This window comes from Lissotriton helveticus, chromosome 2_1, assembly GCF_964261635.1.
Source record: "Lissotriton helveticus chromosome 2_1, aLisHel1.1, whole genome shotgun sequence".
NCBI classification, from domain to species: domain Eukaryota; kingdom Metazoa; phylum Chordata; class Amphibia; order Caudata; family Salamandridae; genus Lissotriton; species Lissotriton helveticus.
The window spans coordinates 1,953,971,576-1,953,997,353 of record NC_136059.1 but is presented as its reverse complement, the minus strand read 5'-3'; the positions used below and the strand labels follow the sequence as shown (position 1 = coordinate 1,953,997,353).

Genomic DNA, 25,778 nt, shown 5'->3' with positions numbered 1-25,778 from the left:
TTGCTTACTGCAATCTGGGGGAAGTATCCCACCCCACCAATTACATGGATCTTTTTCCTCATATAATGGCTATGAGGTTAGGTCTGACCCCATTTCAGGAAATGCTTGTGCTGCCCCATTGCTGGAAGCTTGACCGGCTTTAGGGCGGTGTGACCTGTTGCAGCCGCACCTAGCGTTGACTTTGGTGAGGGACACTGAGTTTAAAAATAATCTTTGGTTTAAAAGCAAATGAACTTCCTTGTGCATCAGGCAGTTTTAAGGCAACTATAAAAACGTCATGATAACTCTAGTGATTAATGTTTCTACTAGTGAGAGTTCGAAATTTTGTCTAGTGAAAGTTTTGGCTCATTGGAAAGTAGTGCGGAGGGTTAATGTGCCTGCGGCAAAGAACATGTATCATGCAGATCACAAAACTGAGTGAACTATGAGTAGCACTATAAAAATAGACATGATTTTTCCACATTTGGTCTAATTACTTTATGAATGCAAATAACAATAAAGCATACTGTGACTATATTCCTGCCTTTCTCAATATTTTTCTTCAAAACTATCCGATTATATTCGTTTACGGGGTATACGATCTCATGCAACGGGCGATTTGTATAGGGACGGAAAGTCGACAAGGATGTCCCTGTCCCCCCCCAGAAATGTTGTGTCTCCTACGCCCCTGCTGCCAGCAGTAGTGTTCCTGGAGTCACTGACGAGGACGGGTTGGGATGTGCTGGATGAAGTTTCTGGATGGCAGCTAAACGAGAGTGCGGGTGGGGCGCAGTTCTTGCCAATGCCCTCAGTAGGACACGTAGAGCCTCTCTGCCACCGTCCCCACACCTGTGAATGAAGCTGGACGTGGACGGGGCAGCGCTGTGGAAGGCACACGTCACACTCGAAGGGGGCGTATACCACGCGCAGAGTGCTGCCCTACTCCACCAAAGAGCGGCGCCGATCAATACGGCGACCCACTCTGTCCCCGATTCATGTTGAAGAGATATTGGGCCCGAATCAACAAGGACCCAATAGGGCTCTTGTGGCACTGGGGGGCGAGACTTAGCTAGCTGGGGCAGGGCGGCGGCTGAGAAAGGATCTGCTGTCGCGCCGCGGGTGTCTTTACGTAGGAGGCGCCGAGCCGCTCCCACTTTCATTCAGCTGGATTTGCCTGCGCCGCTCATCAGTGGTGTGCGGTAAACGATGGCGGCGACCGCTGGAGCCTGGTCTCCGCTCCCGGATCCCCGGCCGGAGCAGCTGAGATGAGAACGGCTTTGGGCACGGCCGCCGCCCCCTTCCGTTTGTGACTCTTGGGACAGTCCGTTTCTGATCCCCGGCAGCATGGGCCTACTGGAACGTGTCCGCAAGGAATGGTTCATCATCGGCATCGTCTTGGTGATCGGAGCCGCCAAGCTGCAGCCCGCTATCGGCGAGAAAGGGGGTGAGTGCCGCCTTCGCCCGGGCATATGGTGAGGGGATCCCTGAACTCCCGCCAAGACCGTCACCAACAGCCGTGCCAGCCTGCTACGTGCCGCCCTGTGCCCGATATCCACGCGCCCCCCTCCCGGTGATAAAGCTGCCTCGTTCCTTCCTCTGCCACTTAAACGCTATGCCAAGTCTAGGGTGCCCCTGGGCTGGGTCGAAGGGGTTGGTATAGCTGCGCTGACAGCCCGGCCTCCCTGCCTGTCTTGTGTGACACGTTACACTCTGCGTGACCCTCGCCGCTTTCTACTTCCGCCCCGAGTGGTGGCTGACTCCAGAGTCAGCACAGGACACGCAGCCTTTAGTGCTGATGTCAATGTTCAGGCCTGGCACACCATCTGCTGATGCTTATGGCCATGGGCTACCCCGATGCAACCAGCTGTTATTTTTTTAAATGTATTTCAGACGCAATATTTTTAAATGCTACCCATGTTGTGTGGAGTTATGTAGTGCCAATGCCATAATTATGGCACACAAACGAGGGGGATTTCTGCCATGCACGTGATGTAGACTGCTGTGTATTTCAGGATGGGGGCATGAGAAAATGATTAAAAGTATTAATATTTATGCAAGGAATACTTGGTGAGCAGAGAATCTGGATTATATTAAAGAAACAGGGGCTAACTTGCAGTGAATGATAGCAATGAAGGATGCTGCCTAATGTTAGCCTCCATGTCTTGCCTTAAAATCAGGAGCCTTCGACCTAAGGTGCATAGTTGCTGAGTGGGGGGCCCCTGCCATGCGTGTCAATGCTTTTTATTATATAATTTGCTCTCTGGGACTTTGCTTCTGTTTCAGTGTTATAGGTAAAGATCAACCTGAAAAGGTCAAGATACAAATCTCTGTTGGCCAGTTCTTTAAATGGGCAGGTACTGTGTGCCTACACCTATTTGTTTTGACTTGGGAGAGTAACAATGCTTCCCAGCACAGGTACAATACTTTAATGGGAGAGTACTCGCACTTGTCGGAAGCAAACAGGCACTCTGGGATAGTGAGTTCTCCCACTTCTCCCCACTTCCTTTAAAACACTGCTGTTGACTAAAAATGTGTGTGCCTTTATTCTTACCTCCAGCTTTAAAAAAAACCAAAAAACAGTTAAGAATTATCACTGGTGGATGTTATCTAGTGACCTGTTCTCCAAGACCTATATTCATTCTTAGATGATTGTACATTAAACCTATCCTTGAGCAAGTTTTTAATAGAAGACCAGAAATATTATGGCCTGCTCTGTTATCTCCCCCACACAGTGTACTATTTTAATAAGGATCACAAGAGATGCACTTTAGAAATGGCCATTAATATTTTATTTTAAAGTAAACCACCTATGAGGTTCCCTAAAGTGAAAAGTCTGGGAATAGAACAATTTAGATTTAATTGATTTCTGTGTAGTCAGACTGGTAACTTGCAGTAGATTGTGACTCCTTTTCCCACAATAGCCTCCCAGTCTGGATAGGTATCATCTTTTTTTTTGCCGATATCAGGAGTTTCGCCTTATGCATTGGTTGACTTGCTGTGGGTAAGTAAGGGTAAATGTGATTTGCAACCACAACTAAGTGGGGGGGGGGTTGAGTCATATTATGAGGACTGGGAGCTATTCACTAAGCTGCAGTAGTGTTAAGCACACATTTGCACATTCCTGGTGAGAGAGAAAAGTAATTCTGCACGTTTTCTCTACACTCTTCACCTGCCATACGTGCCAGCATTTCTTAACCTTTTGACACGTGAGCCAATCACATTTTTACTGATGTGCCAAATTGTTGTGGTGTTTATTGTGAAGAGCTGTGTACTAATACAGAAAAGAACGCAACACATCAACTGCCAGGCAGAGCCCACAAAACTCACTTGACATGTTTACATGGGACATACTTGTGGACAAATCTTATGGATTAAGAAGTGAAATGCTCGTACCACAGTGTTGAATTGTTTTGAACCAGCAGTTGAACACTTTTGATTTTAATATATTTTAGGCTATTTTTTGAGAGAACACTCCGTAAGGTCTGAAAGGGCCTTCTGATAAATTTTAACAGTACATCATGTTCGGAATGAAAGCACGCAGTGTTACTCACAATATTGGTGGTGGGCATATCATTTGTACAGTACCTTGGAAGGAAATCGAATTGAAGTTCTAATATATGCACTTCTATAATTGCAACACAAAACTGTGGAGCTGTAATTGCCATTCCTGTCAGTTCCCCAGTAGCAGCTGCCCTGTATCCATATCCCAGTGTTGGCACACATGAGAGGGCAGTGGTACTTGGCCTTCTCAGGTGCCACCATGCCCTACTCACTGATGATTTTGGACGGTAATGCATTTCTTTTCCTTGAAAGGCGTATCTCGGGGTTCATTTCCTGGGAGTTAATGAGCTGTCTCTTATTAGGTCAGTAAAATAGCATTTGCCAAATTTGAGCTTGTTTCCAATTGTTATCTGTGATTGATGTGTACATCTTTGCCGCCTAAATGTAAATGGTACATTCTAGTTGTTCGAGTCATTCTCAGAACATAGTTTACCTTTACTTTCTCAAGAATGTGGTTTGGAATGAAGCTGCTGGATGTTTTTGTTATGTGCTGAGTAAAATATGACTGTTCAATTTTACTCCAACACAGTAGCTCCTCATGTTAAATTCAAAGGCCATTCACGACTGAGTAAACAATGTGTCAGTCATGTTCTTCTCTCTTCACCTCCAGTCATCCCAAAGAGAATGGTTCTCCAGAAGGAGATATTTTTTTCTCTATGAAGAAAGAAAAAGAAGGCAAATGTGCATTTGCCCAACTTGCTCCCTTTCCCCAATTAGGGATTTAAATTTTGTATGTAGTGTACAACTCTACCTTGGGGAAATGGCAAATGCTCCATTATATTCGGAGTAGCAAGTCTGGAAATCTGCAAATAAGGGAGTGCCACTGCAAATGTTTATGAATGCCCAAAGCTCATCGAAAAACATGCACATGTGTAGATTTCAGAGTATTGTTTTGTGAATTGGGCCCGTGACCTTTAAGGCTACTTATTGCAAGAGGTACTGTGTTGGATCTTGATTTGGGTAGCAAGGTTGAAGATGTGATGGGAGATCAACAAGTGTTAACGTGTGTAAAGGTGGTTTCAAACACGACCTGTCTGGCACACATTCTTGGTCATGCGATGGGGCGTGTGGAAGATGTTGGAGGGAATGGTGTGGTTAAATAAGTAGAAAAAGAGGACTGACATTCTGATGCAACACTTGGACTTTTCAAGAAAAGTTTGGCTACTGATTGATCCCTCACCATAGCATTAAGCATCAGTTGTCCAGTTCATTGTGCGCTATGTACCGCCTTGGCAGCCAGTTCTGCCTACTGAGAAAACTGCACCCAGAGGCCCAGGAATTGAAACCCGGTGTTAAATACACTAATGTGCTTGCTTATTGTCAGGAGCTGTGCTAATTACAATAATGTTGTTTTGGAATAGGCAGGGCGGTCTCCCCATAATGTCTGAGATGCAGGGAGCCTTGCAGGAACTTTTTTCACACATAATGGAAATGTCTAACCAAACACTCATTCTAACAAAAAAATACTCCTTGAACTGAGCAAACTAGTAGACCCCAAATTTGTATTTGTACTCCTAGGCATACCCAAAGATTTAGATCTTCCATAGATTAAGTTATTGTTTTTGTTATTTGGGACTAGTGATTATGAAGCGGGACCTAGCAGAGGGGCAGAGGGAGGGGTCCGAGACGCCTATTATTACTGAATGGAAAACAGGCATGGTCTTATACATTGCAGCTAAAAGAGTCACTTATAAGAGTAGGGCCTGCCAGTGTAAGTTCCGCAAAGTGGATTACCTACTATGGTTTGTTTATGCAATGTTGATGTTGCACCTGTGCCCCAGGATCCATAACCTATGGTATTTGACTCATTGTATTGTTCGATTTGTTGGTGCATTTTTACTGCCTCCTCTAATGTCTATATTTGTGGATGGGGAAACACCTGATGTGATACTGTTCCTCTGCTTTGTGTCTTTACTTGTATCGGGCACCTAATTGCACCCTTATTGCAATTCAGTCCAAAACGAAATTGAAAAATTTTGTTTAGCCATGCCAATATGTTAAATTCTCACGAAGTACAAATATCTAAAATATACTAGCTCCAAGGGCCCACGTGCCCCTTGTGCAGGTGTAACTGGTGTTAAACATACCTGTATTGTCTTTAAATGATTCACCACTAATGCCTTATTCATCCCCAACCATTATGGTGTTTCGCCCACCAGCAATCAATCTAATGACCTGATTGGGAACAGCATTTCTGTTCAAATAACTACTTCTTAATAAACGAGCATTGGCATAGCCAGTAGGTCTCGCCTGTGGAACCTTATGAGTTTTTAGCCATGCATTACATTGTCCTGGGCGCTAGAACACCTGCTGTAATTTCACATGCAAATGGTGACGTGACGATGCATTGTTGTATAAAGTCCTCCTCTGAAGCACAATCTTAGGCAATAGCTTGCCGACCTTGCAAATCAAGTTTGACTCTGCTTGTTACAACTTAAGTAAATGGTAGAACAAAGGATCTGAGGGAATCTGGCAGGACTGTGTAAGGTTCTGTTCCACTGAAACGGAAAACTATGCAGTGCCTGAGGGACACATGGTGTGCCAGAGGCATCAGTAACATTTGTCATTACAGGTGCTGGTGTATGCCTTGTGATAAGGAATGAAAATTAATTAAGGTGCATTTAAACAAATACTTCTTGAATTGAATCGTGAGCAGGACCTGCTGAGAGCCGCCCGTGATCACCTCTGGAGCACATTCACACCTCAGCGCCTGCAAAGGTAAACAGCGACCATTGAAGGACCAAAAGACTAGCTAAACCCAGAAAACGTCTCAAAATGCATGTTAATAACATATGAATGAAAAGATTTTACAAAGCGCACAATTACCCTACGGTGTCTTAGTACTAAAGGCAGAACAGCAGAGCCAGTCAGACAGCAGAACGCAATTTAACTCTAACAGTGACTTAGTCAATGGCTTTGGTAAGCAGCCAGGTCTTTAGCTGCTTCCTAAATTACAGCAGAGAAGGTTGACCACACAGCATAAGAGATAATGAGTTTCACCATTTTCCTGCGTCGATGGATAATGGGGAAACATCCTTTACAACGCAACTTTTACAACGCACTACCATTACGACGCAACTTTTACAACGCAAGTCATTACAACGAATTGCGCTGGAGGGTGCTCTAGGATAGGGAATAGTTTAATTACTATCCAACACCTTCCCTACTATCCACGGGGACTGGAGTTGGAATAGTAAATTAAACTATTCACTATCCAGCGCCCCCCGTTGTAAAACCTGCGTCGTAATGGCATGCGTTGTAAAAGCATGCGTTGTAGTGACATACATCCTGGAAAATGCCATATCTTGCCTTGTTTGATCTAGGAACGATGACGGATCGTGAGGAGCTGGATCTAAGGTTCCTACTCGGGATGTACCAGGAAAACCGTTCCCGAAAGTACACATGGCCAGTTCAATGCAGGGCCTTATAGACCATGTACATAGCCTTAAAAACAATCCTTTTTCTCAGAAGAAGCCATTGAAGATCATGTAATGATTGAGCTACTGGTTTAAACATAGGAATTTTGAGCAGCAGTCTCGCTGCTACATTTTGTAAAGCCTGCAGTTTCTTTATTACATATTTGTGAGCACCTAAATACAGAGCATTACAGTAATCTAGCTTTGAGAAAATAAGAGCTGTTTTCACTCTTTTTTGCAAGTTAAGCGGAAGAATCTTTTTCAGGACATTCAGCACAAAAAAACCAAAAGAAGTAATTGAGTTTATTTGCACAGAAAAGGAAAAATTTTGTGTCATAAATGACTCCTAGATTTCTTACTTTATGGACCGGAACTGGTAATGTGCCTTAACTCGACGGCCACCATGAGTCATTCCAGAAAGAAGTCACTTTTCCCAAAAGCAGCACATCAGTTTTATCTGAATTCAATTTCAGACAATTATTTAGCATCCAAAGTGCAACTTAAGACATGCAATTACAGAAATTTCTTGCCTCTTTGTTTACGTCCGATGAAATAGATACCACTATATGAGTATCATCGGCGAGGAAAACACAGCTAAGCCAAAGCTGCAAATAATATTAAGAAGGGGACTGACATAGATATTAAACAGCGTGGGGCTGAGGGATGACCCCTGGAAAAAATCACATGATGATGAGAAACAGCGAAGAACTCGCACCCCTCATCTCCACCCACTGGTGTCTGTAACTCAAAATGAGCTTAGCAAGGCCAATGCCGAATTTCTGAAGCCTAGCGAATGGATCCTCTTCATGAGGAGGGAATAGCGAACCGTATCAAAAGCCACAGATAGATCCAATAGAAACAATGCCGCTTTACCACCCCTCTGGATTGCCATCATTAACTCCTCAGAAGCAGCTACCAAGGTCGATTCAGTGCAATGATTTGCTCTGAAGTCGTACTGTGTAGAATCGAGCAGCAAATTAGCATCCAAAAAAGCAAACACCTCCTTGTTCATTGTTTTCCCAAGTATTTTAGCAGGGAAAGTTAGGCAAGATATAGGTCTTTAGTTTTGAGTTTTTTCATCAATGGAAGGATAGATGTCTTTTTCCATTTATTTGGAAATTGCCCCGTATTCAATATTTGATTCAATATCTCCATAAGCGGACCAGCAACTGCATTAGCTCCCTGCTTCAGAACCTGTGGTTGGCAAGGGTCAGATGGAGCCCCAGCTTTAATGAGATTAATGAAACTGATTATTTTTTCCATATTCTAAAAGGAGAAAAACTTCCAAATTGTGGATTAGCTAAGGTGCTAGAGGTTTTCTGTGCTTCCAGCTCCTTAACATTGTTTGAATCGTCACCTATATTTAACATATTTGAAGAGGGTGACATTTTTTGAAAAATGGGATTGACTTTAGACTCAAAAAAGATTGCCAGCTTATTACAAAATGATTCGTCTGGACTAAAAGAACTACAATTATTCAATCTTGAAAACGATTTAACTGTTTTAAAGCGTTCTCTGTTTGAGTTTTTTGCTGAGCTTATGGTTTCAGAAAAGAATTTTGTTTTGGCTGTTTTTATTAGGATCTTATTCTGTACAAGTAATTCTTTATATTTGAAATTTTCATTCGGATAATATTCCTTCCTCCATAAACACTCTTAATGCCTGCATTTTCCTTGGAAAGTTTTTCTATTTTTGTGAAAACCATAGAGCTGATGGATTTTTCCAATAGCGTTTTACATTTTTTGCCTGGCACCAGTTTCAGTGTTGCTCAGTTTAATCAATGATTGAAGTTGATCGCAGCATTGTTCATGTTACTGTCTAGAGCTCGGTGATTGTTGGAGAGAGTGTCCCTCAGTTCCTCAACATTAAGATTGTTCCAGGGCCGGTAATTAATGCTTCTAGATTTATTATCGGTGTCATTATATGAGTGAACCCTAACAGTAAAAAAGATGGCCTTATGGTCAGACCAGACTACTGGCAAGACCGTCTCTAATTTTAGCTCCTGGTTGTTTGTAAATATTCCATCAAGAGTGTGGTTGGCAAGATGGATGGGTTCATTTATTAACTGATTTAGGTAAAAGCTCCTAAGAGTATCCACCAAGTTACTTGTGTCCGAATTATTCAGCAACTCCGGCTGAAAATTAAAATCGCACACTAACGTAAAACTGGGCTAATTTATGTAATATTCCATGGAATCCTGGATTTTATTATTAAAATTAGCCTTCAGGTCCGGTGGGCGATAGATCTACAAACCCTGAAAAGTGAATCTATTCTTCAATTTCAGGGCAAAGCAGAATGCTTAATAGTCCAGATGGATGTTGGCTGAAATTAAGCCCTAATTGAACTACAAAACACAATCGCAACACCCCACCTTTCTTGTTTGTTCTATCCAGTCGTTGCCCGTGGGAATGGCAATGTTAATGTCCAGGTCTGTGGAATTATCTGCCCAGGTCTCTGTGGGAGAGGCAATATCTGGATTATACTGGATCAAAACATCTGCAAAATCATATTTATTTTTAACAAGAGATCTTGTGTTGAAGAGCATACACAAGACCTCCCTCTCTAAAACATGCCCTTCTGCTTTCCCTACAGGGGCTTCTGAGAACCTACAAGGATCCTGTTGATCTGTGTATGTTTCCTTGAGATAAAAATTGCAGGCTTGACAATTATAGCACTGCAGGTTGGGGGATAGGTTAAGAGTGTTAACAAAGTGCCAGCTTACCTACATTCTGTATTGCCAACAGTTCTTCACTCATGCATTTTATCAATTGACCAGGGGGCCTGGTGCCATCCAAGTGCGGACGGGTACAGACGAGCTTGCCTTTAGACCGCCCTTGGCGTGCCCGGGTTTCATTCTAATTTATCCACTGATTCCACTGGAAACCAAACAGAAAGCACAAAAAAGCTGAACCAAAAAACTACTAAATATGGTGGCCAGCTCAAGGACCGCAACGAGACACCACCTTGAACTCTCTCCGCCCAAACGGGACAGACACCCATGGCGGATCAGAGAGTTGAGTGCACATAAAAGGTAAGGTCCAGTGTTAAAAGAAGATTACAAGAAGCCTAAATTAAAAAAATGGATATACCTATCTGGCCAAGACACCTATTGGATTCAAGGGCTTGTCAGACTGCCCTGTAAAAGAGTAGCTTGGTGGGATAAAGTGCCAATGACTGGGGAGTCTGAGTGAGAGAGAGAGTTTGTGTTTTTTTGGGGGGGGGGGGTTTGCGGGGGGACGTGGACTTTTTGTGTTGAGAAAAAAACACTTCTCAGTTCCACTTGCATATCATGTCCCATGATTTTCTTGTATTGAAAAAACCCAACGTGACAGATATGTGCTCTCTGTGGACAAACACTTCATCACTGTGTGTCACGTTGTTTATCACAACTGGGGACATGTAAGAAGTTGAACGAAGTAAAACACACAACGAGCACTGACAAAGGTTTGCGTTTGAAGTGCAGAATAGGCTCATCACGGAGAGCTCTCTCTCTTAGGCCCGCCCCGTATTGGAGAGCAGCATCTCATCCAGACAAAAATAGTCACATGTTGAGCTTAATTTGTGAGTTGCGAGGTCACTTCTCAGCGCTTACCAGCTTTTTTAAGGGCATGTTAGGGGCAGGTAACTGAGAGCAATGTAGGGGGAGAGACATGCATGAGGAATTGAGTGCAATAACAAATACACCCTCCTTGATTCCTCAGTAGAGGAGGGATGTGGTGTAACATACACAGCTGCTGACTTAGGAACTGTGGAACAGGGTTTGAGTCGTGGCGTCGGCTCTCCGGCATCCATTATAAAAAAAAAGAATACAAAAAAAAGTAAACCATGACAATTAGAAACAAAATAGGAAATTCAACAAAATTACAAATACCTGAATGCCGATCCGGCAATGGTTGAACTCCCTTAAAATGAAGTGTAGCGGATCTGATGAACGTACTATCAGATGAACGCTACAGGAAGAAAAGCCCATATTAAAAAAACAAGCACGGCAAATGAAGAGGCCGCGAACCTTTCATCAAGCTGGCACGAAGTAAACGAAATCCTAACACTTAACACGAGCAGAGGCATCCTACAAAAAAAAGAGTGCTCTCAAAGTATCTTAAATAAAATGAAGAGTAAAAGCACTTGTAACCGGGGCATTCCTCATCGCAGGGTACAAATGTCCAAAAGGAGGGACTAGTAAGAGTATTCACCAAACAAAAGCCGGCATTTACAAAGGACCGTAAGAGGAACCAATGAAAAAGATGGCTGGTGCTTGAAGCCCATATTGTAGATACAGCATGTCTCAAAGGGACCATGCGCTGCATGGGCGAGACCGAACAAAAACAAGAAGAAATGTTAAGTTAGATTATTGGTGCATTTTGTGACCTAATTTACTTTTCTTTACAATTTGTAAGTACTTAATCAAAAGTTTCTTCCCCAGCAGAGACTGACAGCCCCACTTTGCTGATTCCAGTTTAAAATGAAAATTAGACCTTATGCGTTATGTGGTTGTTTGATAAACAAATCACTGCTGTATATGCTAAAGCTTTTTAGGGAGGGGTGCTTCAGAAATTGATAATAAAGTCCTCCCCAATGTGTGTCATTGATAATATAGCATTTTAGCCAACTTTCTTTTAATAACTTTGACCATTATATGTTAGCAGTTCCGTACTAGAGAATAGCAAATGATGCATGGTTACTCATGGTTAAGTTGTTAAAACATTGAGTGCTCAACCTCTTAGTCAGTCATTAAACGTATAAACCATGGACACTTTGAGTAAATTTCAAATATCTAAAGGTCTGATTCAGAATGCGGCAGTCATAAGATTGCTGCACTTGCGCTGGTCCGTCCGCCGCATTACGACTCAAAAAGTCGTTGCGGCGGAAAACCACCGGCTACACCAGGGAACGGTGGCGAAGCTGCACCACAATGTAAGATGCTCAGTGGGACTGGTGCAGTCCGCTGAGCACATTACGGTTCCTGCAACGCAAGCCATTTCATGGCGGGAGCCCCGCCATTAAAAGGCTGGCGGTGCAGGAACAAAGGGGGCCCTACAGGCACCTCATGCCCCTGCCATGGGGATACATTCAGGGGGGCCCAACAAGTACTCCGCTGTCTGTATTCCCCCAAAGTTCCAACAGGGTGTGGACACCACCGACCATGCCGTGCTGGAACATTTTTTGCCATCCCCCTTGCGGTGCTTGTTTACCAGGCACTGCCATGGGAAAGGCTGAGGTACATCCGCCTTACACAAGTTCAACTCTTAATAGGGCGGGCAGTCTTTTCACAGCTTTGGCGGTGCTGTCTTAGCCGAAAGCCGGCGCAGCACCACCAAACTTGTAATTGGCCCCTGAGCTCTCACGAACGCTGTATCTGCTTTTAAAGTTAACGTTCAAATCTGGAACAGAGATGTCATGCCCAGTTGTTAAAATTGTTGACTTCCTGGTATACATGTACAGGGTAGAGCATTTTGAACTGGACATTTGTCCACGTTTTTAACAAGTGTTTGCTTTTATACATTGGACTAGGGTGATTTCTGACTGTGTGTGAAGTGAACGTAAATTAACCGATTTACAGCTATTTGAAGCATTAATGCATATTCGTTGCTTCTGAGTTATTAAAACGGTTGTTCTTATGCATCTGTGTTTTACGCAATTTCCGACTGCAGGGGTGTTTACCAACCTGTACCTTTGCTTATTGCAATGGGAATTTGCTTTTCATCGATATGTATGACAGATCTCGAGACCGAAAGCAATTTCAAGGGATCGGGACGCAATTTTTCTCGATGCTTGCTATTGGCTGAGGATCATTGATAAAATTGCTGACGTGAGCCAGTGGTGGGTGGTATGTGATCATCAGCAGCACTCGCTTGTTGTTTCTTTTTCTTTTTCTTTTATCATGTGCTCTCTAGCCATTCACAGTTTAATGTTGAAATTCTTTGTCAATTTGCCTGAAAGAGTGTCTGAAAAGTAGAAAATCAGTTTGCTGTGTAGAGAGTTGTTGCTCGCTTTTCCTTTCATCTGAACATCTGCGTTGGCGACAAATTGTTTAACAGAGAAGTATAAGTTTGTTATTGTGGTGTTAAATGTGTGATTTTTATGTGAGATTTTTTTTTGTTTAATTTTTTACAGTTACGTTGGTGTCCGGTAAGGGAATGTTGTGCAAAGGCTAATCTATGGTAAATTCGATGCACAGATGAAAATAGTTTCTTAAACCCATGATGATACCTTTTAGTCCATATCAGCAATATCACATCATTTTTGAAACACACTTAGGGGTCAGCAAGTTATCGATTAGTTTAGTTACAAAAATATTTGCATATTGTGATGCTGTACTTTTACCATTGAATTTTCAGTAAGAAATGTCCCATTGAAGGTGTTTTATTGTGCGTCAGACTGGATCTTATGAGGATAAATAACAGTTACAACTGTGGTGTCCAGAAGGAAGTTAGAGGGCATCGTTCCTCTGAGTTGCAGTTCACTGAAAAAAAATCAGCGGTGCCTTGGATAAAGCTGTTTGAAAATAATGTCCCAATTTGTAAAACTTATCTAATGAAACCTGAGACATTTCCAGTCAACTTGGTGACCCAGGAGATGATTGAGAGACCAGTTTTGTGACTTATAGAATGCAGTTAAGTGGATTGAACTGTTCTTTAATGCGGTCTACCAGGAATTTAATGGTATGTTTTGGTGTTTTCTCTACTCTGTGGTGGGATCTTCAATGAGGTTCTGAAAATAATCTGTGTGCAGTTGCTGGTTTTAGTTCCCTGTAAAATAAGTCTTATTATCCAGGACCACCCAGGCACATCACTTGTCTGCCACGTTTTATTTTGATATCTGTGTACCTTGTTGTTTTTTTGGCTGCTATCTCTGGCAGTGTGTGGGTGTGTTGGCTTTTTTTGGTTCTTCAAAATATTAGATTTCATTGTTTTCTAGAGTACTGCAAGTCCCTCACATCCCAGGCAGGAATTTCAAGTAGAGGAGAACAGGAGGGCACGAGCATGGCGTGGGAGGAGCTAATCGAATCCCTCTGAATTGTTAACCCAACATTCAAAGTAGTAGCAGTAACCACTATTCCTGAACTCAATATCTTGAGCACATTAAAAAAATTCATAGATCTCCTTTATATCCACTTTTCATTCATTCGTTTTTACCATATGAATTATACACATTGCATCTCAGTTGTTGATTCTGGGTATGGCATATTTTTGGACAAACAGCGATAGATCCCTGCGACAAGAACAGTGTGATGGACGTAACAGTGTATTACTTTTATTAACTAGCCAAAAGAACATAACATTGTACTCAAAAATTCCACCTATTCTTTCCTACGTATTTTCATTTAGTTTTTGATCTCAGCTGTACATTTGTTTGAGAAAACTCTGAATGATCTGTACACCACTTTGCTGAATTCTGATGTGTATCTACTTTTTTGGCTTCGCCCAAAGGTTTCACTCCAGTTTTCACCACACACAGCAATCAGGTAGAAATCGAAAAAATGCAGCAGCACTTCGAAAAATTGAAAAACTGTGGTGTAAAAGATGCTTTTTAACAACTGTGCCTGTTCCAGAAAGTGGCTGATCTTAGCACAACAAACCTTTTGTATATGCCATTAAAAAATACCCTTTCTTGCACAGCGCTTGTTTGCTATTTAGAAAAAAATATAAACCGCACAGTGTAGATACATTTTGGCTATTTTCTAGGTTCGCTCCAGGGTAAACCTCAAACCCTGGGTACCTTTAGAATCCCCAAATTGTGGAGGAAAAAGGACGCAGATTTGACCTTGAAATCTTTGTGAAAAAATGTAAACAAGGCTTAAGCATGAACAGCCCCAAGCATAAAAAACTGTGGACACTTGAGGTTTGGGGGAAGAAACCTCAGTACTCTCTGATTCTGCTCCCCATTGACTCTCGTTTTTAATGAACCTCGTAGATGAGGTGGGATCTTATTATTTTCTTTGATGTCTTATGGAACAGTTGATTTGCATGTAAGGTTGTTCGTAGTATTCAGAAGTTGTAGAGTCTGAATCCATTTTGTGTTAAGTTATGTTTCCTGCAGTTAGGAAGTGCATGCCATTTTTTTATTTTTTTATTTTTTATTTTTAAAAGACCTTTATTGTACAAAGTGCATGTTACACAGCTTACAACCCCTCAGGGCCAGCCGCGTAAATCAATAACCATATAAAATGTTGTCTGGTGAACACAGCCTTATGGCCGACAGCCCTGAGGTTCGGCGGCGTACAGTGTTTCTTTGCAGCACTTACATTCAGTAAACCACATGTCTCGACGAGCGAACAGGTCTGTGAGGTTTTGTAAGTTTGTAAAGCAACGTTGGTGTTCGTCCTTGTCGCCAGGCGGATAGCAGCCCGCTCCCACTAATAAATATCATGGGTAAGTGTGTCGGTGGAGTTCTTCCCCCAAGTGGGTGCGGGGCATTGAAATCAGAGGGTAGTTCTATGCGATGTCTCATGTGTGTCAATGAACGAGCGTCCATGTAGCTTACTATTCCTAGCAATAGAGGCTCATGTTGGCGGTGGCGTTTGGCGGGAATCACCACGGCCGTGGCAGTGACTCTCAATGGCCCTAGGTATGTGGCGTGTCACAGTAGCTGTGATTCAAGCGAGATAGCCGGTAGTGTATAAAACAACCCGGGTCCACCTGCCCTTCCTCAGGTAGCGCACGCGGTGGTCGTTCCCTTCTGGCCGCCGTCTAGTGGCACTGTGCTGTGTCGGCTTTGGAAAGGGAAGGGGCTCGACATGTTTGCTAGGATGTGTGATCCAAAGTTATGCGTGCAATGCGTACAATGTCTTTTGTGAACAAACTTAAGAAAGCCTGGTCAGGAAACAGAACCAGCGCATCAATAAAACATCGGGACATTAACATGGGGGGTATATGTAAAAGGGAGAGGGAGCGTGAGTGGGTGTATCCATGTGTAGGGGAATAGGAGCAGCGGTGTGGTGTATGTGTAGGTCCAGTGGACTGGGAGTAGGATACATTTTGTAGTTCGCGCGTGTATCTGGGGGGGGTTGTCTACCACGGGAGCGCATTGTTGGCGCCATTGAAGTGCAGTCAGTGGGGCGGTCCGTGTCCAGGGTGCATAATGAATGTCTGATACGCGGAGGTGGGGGTGGGGTGATAAGTACTTCTTTGCTTAACATTAGGGCATATGTCTTGAGCATTTCGGAGTATAAGCGTGGCACAGGCGGTGTTCAGTGCGGTGTGCGTAGTGTGGCAGTTGTGTGGGGGCGCACATTTTGGCCGGTAACACCCTGTTGGAGGGGGAGGAAGAAGGGGGGGGAGAAAGACGGAAGGGGGTGGGGGGGCAGCGGCCCAGGCGTATTCCGTGACGTCCCCTGTAGGGGGTGTGGAGGCCGGGTGCGTATCCCAAGTGATCCCCTGCTCCAAGCATTTCTGCTGGAAAGATTGGAGGATGTCGTCCCAGTGCTGTGCAATTGGAAATTTCCTAAGCCCCGCCGTCTCTTCCCGTCTTAAGACTGTGCTCTCCGCCCGTGCCCAGTTGGTAAGAGATAGGTACCAGTGCCGTATATGCGGAGGTGTGTCAGCCGTCCACCGCTTGGTAAGCAGTCGTTTGGCCGTAATCAACCCGAGGTCCCAGTAGCGGGCCGGCACTTTGTTTAGCTTTGTGCATTTGTACAGTCCCAGAATGCAGGCCTCCCAAGTTTTTGGTACGTGTTCGCCAGTGCAGTGTGTAAGCAGCGCTGTTACCTCATCCCAATATTGCTGGATGTTGGGGCATAGCCAGAGCATGTGTAAGAGGTCTGCACCCACCAGGGAACAACGTTTGTAGGCAGTGTCTGAAACCGAAAAGTATCTGTTTATTTTGTCTGGTGTGAGATAGGCACGGTGTAGTATATAGAGTTGTATGATTTTGAAGCGAGGATTGCGCGGGATGTTAACCGGCCCAGTCAACACCATCGCCCACTCCTTGTCCGTCCAGTCCCTTCCCCTGTCCGCCGGCCACTTCTCTCTCAGCTGCAAGGTGGCGGGTTGTGTGTGCATCAGGAGAGCCTGCGCTAGCCAATGTATTATGTGAGAGCCATTGCTCATAACATGGAGATATTGCATGAAGTGGTGCGTCGGTAGCTCTTCAGCCATGTCACCCCAGGCGGCAGTCAGCGTGCGGATGAGGGACGCATGCAATAGGAATTGCCCGGCTGGGAGGGTCGTATCTTCCGCGAGGCTCGCAAAGGGAAGGAGAGCGCCGTCTTTGTATAGGTCCCCTAGTGTTTCCACTCCTGCAGTGGACCAGCTGTTCAGCATTGCATCCGTCAGTATTCCGGTTGCTACTGGGGTGCCCAGCAGAGGGAGTATCGGGGCATACGGTACCGTTGTTCGGGTAAGTCGTAGGCATCGTAGGAAACACCTGTGCGCTACCGCTAGGTACAGCTGCGGGGGACGGGGAGCCTGGGCTAGCGGATGAAACAGAGCGTGTACTTGTAATTGAGACCAGATAGTGACGTCCGTGGCAGTGTCCCCTAAGTTCCTACCACCTAGCCTTCCCGACACCCACTGCATCTGTGCCGCCAGATAATATAGTTCCATGTTGGGAACCGCTAGTCCCCCCGATTCAGTGGGCATATACAACTTCGTCAGCGCTACACGCGGTCGGCCCGCATTCCAGATCAAGCCACGAAGTAGGACCTCGAGGTCTCGGAACACCCGGTTGGGGACATAGGATGGGATATTGGCAAAGTAGTACTAGAGTCTCGGTAAGACTATCATTTTCGCCAGGGTTACTCGGCTGGGTACATTCAGTGGCAGAGTCCTCCAAAATCCGATTTGTGACCGGATGGATGCGATCGCTCGCATCAGGTTCCCCTCCAGAATGAATGTCTGTAGGGTTACGGTAGATGTGGATTCCTAGGTACCTGAACGTTGTGGAATACCATTGTAGCCTTTCGCCACCGATATATACGTCGCTTTCGGGTATATCCGGGTCAAAGGAATAGGCCCCAGATTTAGCCCAGTTGACTCTCAGGCCCGACATCTCCTCAAAGGTGCTGAAAATGTCTGTGAGGGACTCCGGGACATCGGTCAAGTCTTTAACATAGAGAAGGAGATCGTCCGCGTATAGTGATACTGCGTGGAGGCCATCTGCCATCGGTATGCCCCACTCCGCACCTCGGGTCCGGAGAATTGTGGCCAGGGGTTCCATGGCCAAGGAAAAGAGCTGGGGCGACAGGGGGCAGCCCTGTCTGGTGCCTCTCTGCACGCGAATCGGGTCCGAAAGCAACGTACCAGTGCGGACACGAACTGTGGGTCTACGGTACAATAAGCCAACCATGGTCTCGTAGTCGTCCCCCAGTTCGAATTTGTCCATGACCGCCCGTAGGTATGGCCATTCCACCGAGTCAAATGCTTTTTCTAAGTCCAGCACCAGACACCCGGCACGTGGCCAGTGGCGTGAGGCGTACTCCTGTATGCGGAATAGTCGGCACATGTTATAGGAGGTGTGGCGTGTTGGTACAAAGCCATTCTGGTCATGGTGCACCAGGGTTGGCACTACGGGGGCCAGTCTCCGGGCCAGGGCGGAGGCAAGGATTTTATAATCGGTATTAAGGAGGGCCAGGGGACGGTAAGAGCCTAGTTGTTCGCCATCCCTGCCAGGTTTGAGTAATGAGATAAGGGTAGCCTCATTAAGCGTCGGGGGAGGGAGAAGTCTTCCGTGGCTGCAGTGTACACTTTTAACAGATGGGGAATAAGTATGTCCGAGCCAGCCTTATAGAATTCGGCGGGTAAGCCATCCGGGCCAGGAGATTTGCCGTTTGAGAGGTTGGAGATGGTATCACGGAGTTCCTCTGGAGCAAGTGGTGCTCCGAGTTCATCCTGCTGCGTAGTCGTCAAGTTAGGCAGCTGCAGGGTTGAGAGATATCCAGCTATGTCAGGTAGTGGGACACGGAGTCGAGAGCGATATAAACCTGTATAGTGAGCTATGAACGCCTCATGTATTTGGCGTTGCGCGTAGAGTAACCCTCCCCCATCTACTTGTATCGCTGATATTGGGGTCATGCGGTCCTCCCGTGCAATCAGCCAGGCTAGCAGTTTGCCAGGTCTATCACCCTGGCGGTGTGTGCGGGCAGAGTGTGCCGCGAAGTTGAGAGCGCGCAAGCGCTCCAGGAGGCGTCCATGTTCTGTTCTTGCCTCCGTCAGGGGATCATATGCACCTCCCATCGCGTCCCGTTCATGGTCCAGCAGTTCAGTCTCTAATCGTGTCAGGTCACCCTCTAGTTGCCGTCGCATGTGGCCCTGTGTGCCTAAGCAGTGTCCCCGGGTCACCACTTTAAATGCGTCCCATTCAGTCTGGGGGGTGGACGCCGTGCCAGCATTATCCTCAATGTATTGGGCGGTTTGTGTGAGGAGGGAGTCACGGAAAGTTGCGTCTAGCAGGAGGTCCGGCTGGAGTCGCCAGGTGGGGATAGGCGGATGTGGGCGCTCCCATGCGATGGCCAGAGTATGGGGGTTGTGATCCGAATGTGTACGGCCCATATATTGTGTGTCTGTAACTATCGGGAGCAGGTCAGCGGTAATCATGAATCTGTCTAAACGCACATGTAGGGCGTGCGCACCCGACCAGTAGGAGTATGTCCGTGTTGTTGGGTTACGTGTCCTCCATGCGTCATGGAGATCCCACTGTGTGGCCCAGTTAATTAAGGCTTTCGTGGCGGTGTGTGTCTGTGTACTGGTCGGGGGCGGGGAAGATCTATCTAGAGTTGCATCCAGGACGCAGTTGTAATCACCCCCCAGGACCCACGGGACCCCATGCCAGGTCGCCAGTACTGTCGAGAGGCGAGTAAAGAAACTATTCTGATCAGTGTTCGGGGAATATAGCGAAGCTAGTACTATGGGCTGTCCGTCGAGCCTGCCTCGAGCTACCACGTACCTGCCCTCTGTGTCTATATGTGTGTCCATGACCACCCATGGGGTGCCAGGCCGGATCCACAGCAGCGCTCCGCGGGCGAAGGAGGAGTACTCAATGGCATAAAGTTGTCGGCGCCATCTGCGGCGCAGAGCGTACACCTCCGCCTTATTTAAATGTGTTTCTTGTAATAGTGCTACGTGAAATTTGTGGCGTTTCAAATAAGAGTACATCTGGAAACGCCTCGCCGGTGTGTGCATGCCCCTGACATTCCATGTACATATCCTATTTTCAGCCATTATCGTCACTTGTGTGGGAGTCACCCCCGTCATCCGGTCCCAATCCCTGAGCGTGGTCCCCCACTGATCCCCCAGTACCCCTCCCCTGTCCAGACCAGACATAGTTGCTGTCACGGAGTCCAAATAATACAGAACAATAAAAAATACCAAAAGGTCGGTCGCACAACATGCTGCCGTCCAAACACTCAAGTGAGTTGAATAAGCTCTACTAGTCTAGGGGGAGTTAAGTGGTTGGTACCAATAGCGACATAGCAGTATCGATTTCAATAATAGAGAAAAAGAAAAGAAAAAAGGGGGAGGCGGGGGGGGGGGAACTTCCCGCCCCGGGCCGTGGAAAGTATGCCACAGCTGGCGGGTATCACCGGGGGGTCAAGCCACTCGAGTCGAAGGTAGTATGTTTGTTTGCAGTACAGTGATGTAGGAGAGTTAGTATGGGGGCACAAGTCATTGGTAGAGTGCGGCCGTGTGCCGCTACAATATCTGCAACCACCTCAATGGGGGTAATGTCTCAATGTCTCTTGACAAGCGTGTGAGGTGTCTGCCAGAGGTTACTCACTGCGTCTCGTCGGTGCTATTGACTGTAGAGCAAGGGGGCCTCACCCTCGCCCGCCGCCGTTGAGCTTCACGCACTCCAGGGCGGGTCTGGTTAGCGCCGTTGAACCAGCTGTCGCGGTGTTTCGAGCAGAGAAATTCTAGGGGCCCTGCTCAGACGAGCAGGTCTGCCGTTTGCGGCGTGACGTCGGGAAGGTCGGCGGATTGTTGAGAGTCTGGCAATCCATAGATGGCTTCGTCGTCGCTGGGGAACACACGTGGGCTAGCATTTGGTGCAGAGGAGGGTGCCGGGGAGCCGCTGATTTCTGTGACTCTGCGTAGTGCGCCCTGTTGCTCTTGCAAGATCAGGTCCGCCGGGGGGAGCGCGTCGTCGCCTCCTGTGAGTGGTGTGATGTGGGCGATTTGTGTCGGCGACGTCATCTCGGTCCTCTGGAGCGCGGCATCGTGGCAGTGCCTTTAGCCCTCCTGGGCGACCCCTCCACTCCGCCATCCAGCCAGGCCTCAGCCTCCTCAGGATCGGTGAAGAAGTGCGTTTTGTCCTGCGCCACTACTCGCAATCGAGCCGGGAAAAGGAGTGAGTACTTGAGCCCCATCTGCCGCAGCCTCCGCTTTGCCGCCAGGAAGGAGTGTCTCTGTCTCTGCACCTGGATTGTGAAGTCGGGGGAAAGCATCACTGTGGCGTTGTCAATCCGGATGTCGCCAAGTTTCCTGGTTTCACGCAGGATGGTGTCGCGATCCCTGTAGTTGAGGACGTGAAGGATCAGTGGTCTGGGGTTAGAGCCCGGGGGGGAGGGGTCTCGTAGGCACGCGGTGCGCGCGCTCCACCACGAAATATGGCGACAGCGTGCCCTCCGGCAGGAGGCCTCTCAGCCAGTCCTCCACATGCCTAGTGGGGTCAGTCCCCTCCCATTTCTCCGGTATGCCAACCAGTCTGATGTTGTTCCGTCGTGCCCGTCCTTCCGCATCCTCCGCTCGCTCTTCCAGGAATTCCCCCCTGTTTAGGAGGTCACGCACATGTTTGTCCGTTTGACTCACTCGAGGTTCCAGATCAGCCACTGTTCCTTCCAATGTTGTGGTGCGGTCCTGCAGTTTCTTGTGGTCAGCCTTAAGATGAGTTAGGTCTATCGCCTCGTTATCTATCTTTGTTTCCAGGGAGGTGCGAGTCTGCTGAAGGGACTCCTCCAGGCGTTCCATTACAGCCAGTACATTGTCCAGTTTGGACGTCACAGTGTCAGAGTCCATCTTGGGTGGCGATTTGACTTGCTTCCCCTTCAGTGAAGTGCCACCTGTTCCTGTACGTGTCTTTACACCCCCAGACATGAGCAAAGTGCTGTGTGGAAGCGTCCTCTATGTTCAATGCGGGCAAGTCTGGAAGGCAGACCACAGCAGTTGTGCAGGTGCAGTCGAGGCGTCCGGACGCTGGCCCCAGGAAGAGATGTTGTGCTGTGTTCGAGGGTAGATCACTATTGCGGCGTTGGCGAAGGCTGGTTACCAAGACCCCAGCCTTCGGGCGTACGGGCAGTGTTCGGCTCAGTCTCACCAATAGCGTCGGGGGGGGGGGGGCGTCCGCTCAGTCCCGCTCCGTGGGCATCATGGCCAGTGATAGTGCCCACTTAGGCAGGTGCAGGCCAGCAATGTGGGCGGGAGGGGCGCACATCTGGTGGAGGAGCACCGCTGATCAGCGCCTCGGCATGCGACGCTGTGTGTCCTGTGCAGGCCGTTACGTTTTCCTACAGGAGCACGACTCTAGGCGTTGGTGCACCTCTCCCAACCATCGAGGGAGGCAATCGCGGCGTCCCGCCTGCACCCGTGGTACGCGGCCATCGCCAACGGGCAGGGGGTCACAGGGGGGGTCCCAACCTCCAGCGCCGCTGCACCGGGGGTCGGCAAAGGAAGCCCCAGTTGTTGGTGATTGTCCCTCAGCAGCTCGCCGCTCGCATGTCCCAGCTCCTCACCTCTCAGGGTCTGTCCCTGTGGATGGCAGCCAGTGAAGCCAGGTCGTCGCTCTCAGCCCCTCCTAGCCTCCCTCCACCCCCGGGGTCGGTCTCCCGGGCATGCGGCTCAGGAGGCAGTCAGGGCCACTCTTCCCAGTGCCGAGCTTGTGGGCGGCCGAAAGTAGCTGGAATGTGTCCCTGCGACCCCGCCGGGGCCAGTCTCCAATGCGGTTCTTGCTACCACGCCACAGGAGCGGGCTCGTCTGGGCGCAGGGCTCCTCCACCGGCGCCCGTCACATGGAGGCACCGCACCTCTCCAGTAGCAGCTCCGCAAGTGGTCCCGACGCCTCGCAGGGGCGTCGCTGGTCGTAGCGTAGGGGCGAGGGAGTCGCCCAGTCCCCTTCCGTGCGTGGCGGGTGTCTCCGGCTGGCTCCAGGTAGGCCGCGCCGTCGGGCCTGTTGCGCTCGCCAAAGCCCCGGCCTCGCGTAGTCGGGCGCACCAGGACAGGATTGTTCCGCGCGGCCACAGTTACACCGCTGATGCCGGTGCGGATCTCAGCAGGCAAACAGCCCCAAATTCGGCTGATGTGTGGGTGGGGGTTGCCTCCGGGTCCGCTCGCAGCTGTGGCTTAATCAGGATACTGGAAACGGAGAAACGGCCCTGGGAAGGGGAGCTCGGGCCGGAGCTCTACCCTTCTACGTCCGTCGCCATTGCGCGCCAAGCCACGCCCCCCATAGGAAGTGCATGCCATTATTGTAGTTTTGCTTCTTTTCCTTGAATGAACTGGAATAAGTGTGGCTGTGTGTTTTTCTAGGAAAGTGACATTTGACCTCAAGGTTTCATGAATGCAAGGACTTACTTTTGGTTACTTAATCTAGCATAAAAGTAACTGTAGTTTTTCTTCTGGAGAAAAGTTGTGCAATATGAACAGAAGGCCAATACAGTATTTATACCTACGGTTATTTCATCGTTGTACTTATTTTGTCATTCAAATGGAAGGCATGTCTGTCCACAGCATATGATTTATTTCTGACACTGACACTAATTAAAAAAAATAACACGAAATGTATTGGAGGAAGCAAAGCTTCAGGACAACAGTCACTAAAACAAGCATTGGCATAGCCGTTAGGTCTCGCCTTTTGGATGCCAATGCAGATCTACTAGTTTTACCTTTGTTTCTTTGCCACACCAGGTTACTGTGGCAGGGGCCGCCATGTAAGAAGTACGCCTGGTTGTATGTATGAAGACAGAACACTATGAGAGTTTAAACTATTGTTAATTACACAAACACATTAGAAAAAGTACCACATCGGTGTCGGCTCAACATTCTGGGTAAATCATTAAATCTCCGCCTAAACTCATGTAAAGCACTTGAGAAACTTCGGGTAAAGATCATACTAGATCATGATATGGGCTCAAGTCTCTGCGTCAACTCAACATTCTGGGCAAATCATTTAGGGCCTTTCTACAGTACGGTGGTCTACAGGGCTGTCGTACTCATGGTGGCGGCCCGACCACTGCCACACTGGTGGTTCGCCCACCCGCCATATTATGAGTGTGGCGGTCAGACAGCTGGCTCTGCCAGGATCAAGGATTCCACTGCACCGGCGGTCTAAAAATGGCCAGGAATAGACTGGTGCTGCCACTGTGGCACTGCCGAGCATATTTCGAATTTCATTTCCACTGCCCTTTTCATGGCGGTGAGCCTGCCATGAAAATGGTGGCGGACATAGAAGTGAGGGGGCCCTAATAGGGCCCCCTGCCACTTCTAGGCCTGTGGGTGAATGCAGGGGGCGCATGTTGTGTCTCCCATTGCACCCCCATTCCTACACGGTATGACATGCACGACATGGTGCATGCCACACCCTGCAGGAACGTGCTGCATGTGCTGTCACTGCGGTGGTCTGCTTTTAAGTGTCTCCTATGAGCTTTAAACAGCCGCTGCCGTGAAACCGCCACAGCACCACCCACCACCCATGGATTAAAGTTGTAATCAGGTGGGCTTGCGCACAACGGGCTTGGCGGTCCTCCTGTTGGGGTACAGGGCCGATAGGAGGACCTCCAAACTCACAAACAGGCCCTTAATCTCCCTGTGCGCACATGTTAAGCACTTGAATGCTTTTGAGTCGAGATCGCGCTATATAATGATGTTGGTTTGAGTATCGATGTCGGCTTAACATTCTGGGCAAATCATTTAATTTCCCCGTGCACTCATGTAAAGCAGTTGAATACCTTCTGGTCGCGATTGCATATATAATAATGTGGCTGCGATGGTGCCACATGAAAGCGGGCGCCATGGTAAAGCACTGAAAAGATCGATCACTCGTGTGCAGTGCTCTCGAACAAAGGAAAAAGTAGTCCATTTTACATTTGCTAAAATGGGACAAGTGGAAGAGTACAAGTACTAGGGTGCTCCTCCGCTCTGTGGGAGTAATCAATTGACGAAAAGATGGGACAAATGTGAAATTGGAAATGCTAACCCACGTGTTACCGAATAGTTCTGTATTTCTGTGAAATACGGTTTGAACTTCAATGTGAATTTGACACCAAAAGTTTAGTTTTTACAGTACACCAGTGTCTCCAGCCAGAAGTACACTGTAAGGCTGTTTGCCTATATGTTTGACACTCATTAAATAAATTAGGTATTAGTAATGTCATTTTGTCAGCGTATTAATTGTTATCGCTAACACGTGAATGGGTGCATTTTAAATTTACAAATATATTCTTCCCTTGATTTGGTTTAGACTATAGAGCCTATGAGCAAAAGAAAACAAGCATTTCCAATGCAATAGGTCTCGCATTAGGAAAGTTTGAGCTATTGGTATTGTAAATGACAAATATTTTATTTATGTGTTGGTTTTGAAAATAGTGAAATTAATAGCTTTGTCATTTACAATGCCAATAGTTTTAACTTTCGCAAATGTGACACCTATAGCATTTGTAATGCAATATGTGTTGTATTTATGTGACTTAGATGTATTGATATTACAAATAACAATGGCTTTTAATTTTTTTAAATAATAATACCTAAATAAAAGTATTGGAATTTTTAATGGCAATAGCTTTAACTTTTGTAAATAACTTTTGTGAAGATTACGTTCAGTGTATTTTATTGTGACGAAAATCCAAGAACAGAAGTGAAATATTAACATCTTTTTGTGACATTTGTAATAAAGCTT

General features: G+C 47.0%; 1 protein-coding gene across 2 annotated transcripts in view; it reads left to right on the top strand.

Moving 5' to 3' along the window:
- Nucleotides 1-1,164: 1,164 nt before the first annotated feature.
- The window catches only part of SLC10A7 (solute carrier family 10 member 7), a 757,514-nt gene continuing 732,900 nt past the window's right edge, over nt 1,165-25,778 (top strand). The window contains exon 1 of one of the 2 annotated variants that reach the window (XM_078676893.1): nt 1,165-1,423. In XM_078676893.1, the coding sequence (XP_078533019.1) occupies nt 1,324-1,423 (100 nt within the window). In that variant the 5' untranslated portion in view covers nt 1,165-1,323. The remainder of the gene's footprint in view (nt 1,424-25,778) is intronic. The other variant, XM_078676894.1, reaches the window with a different exon arrangement.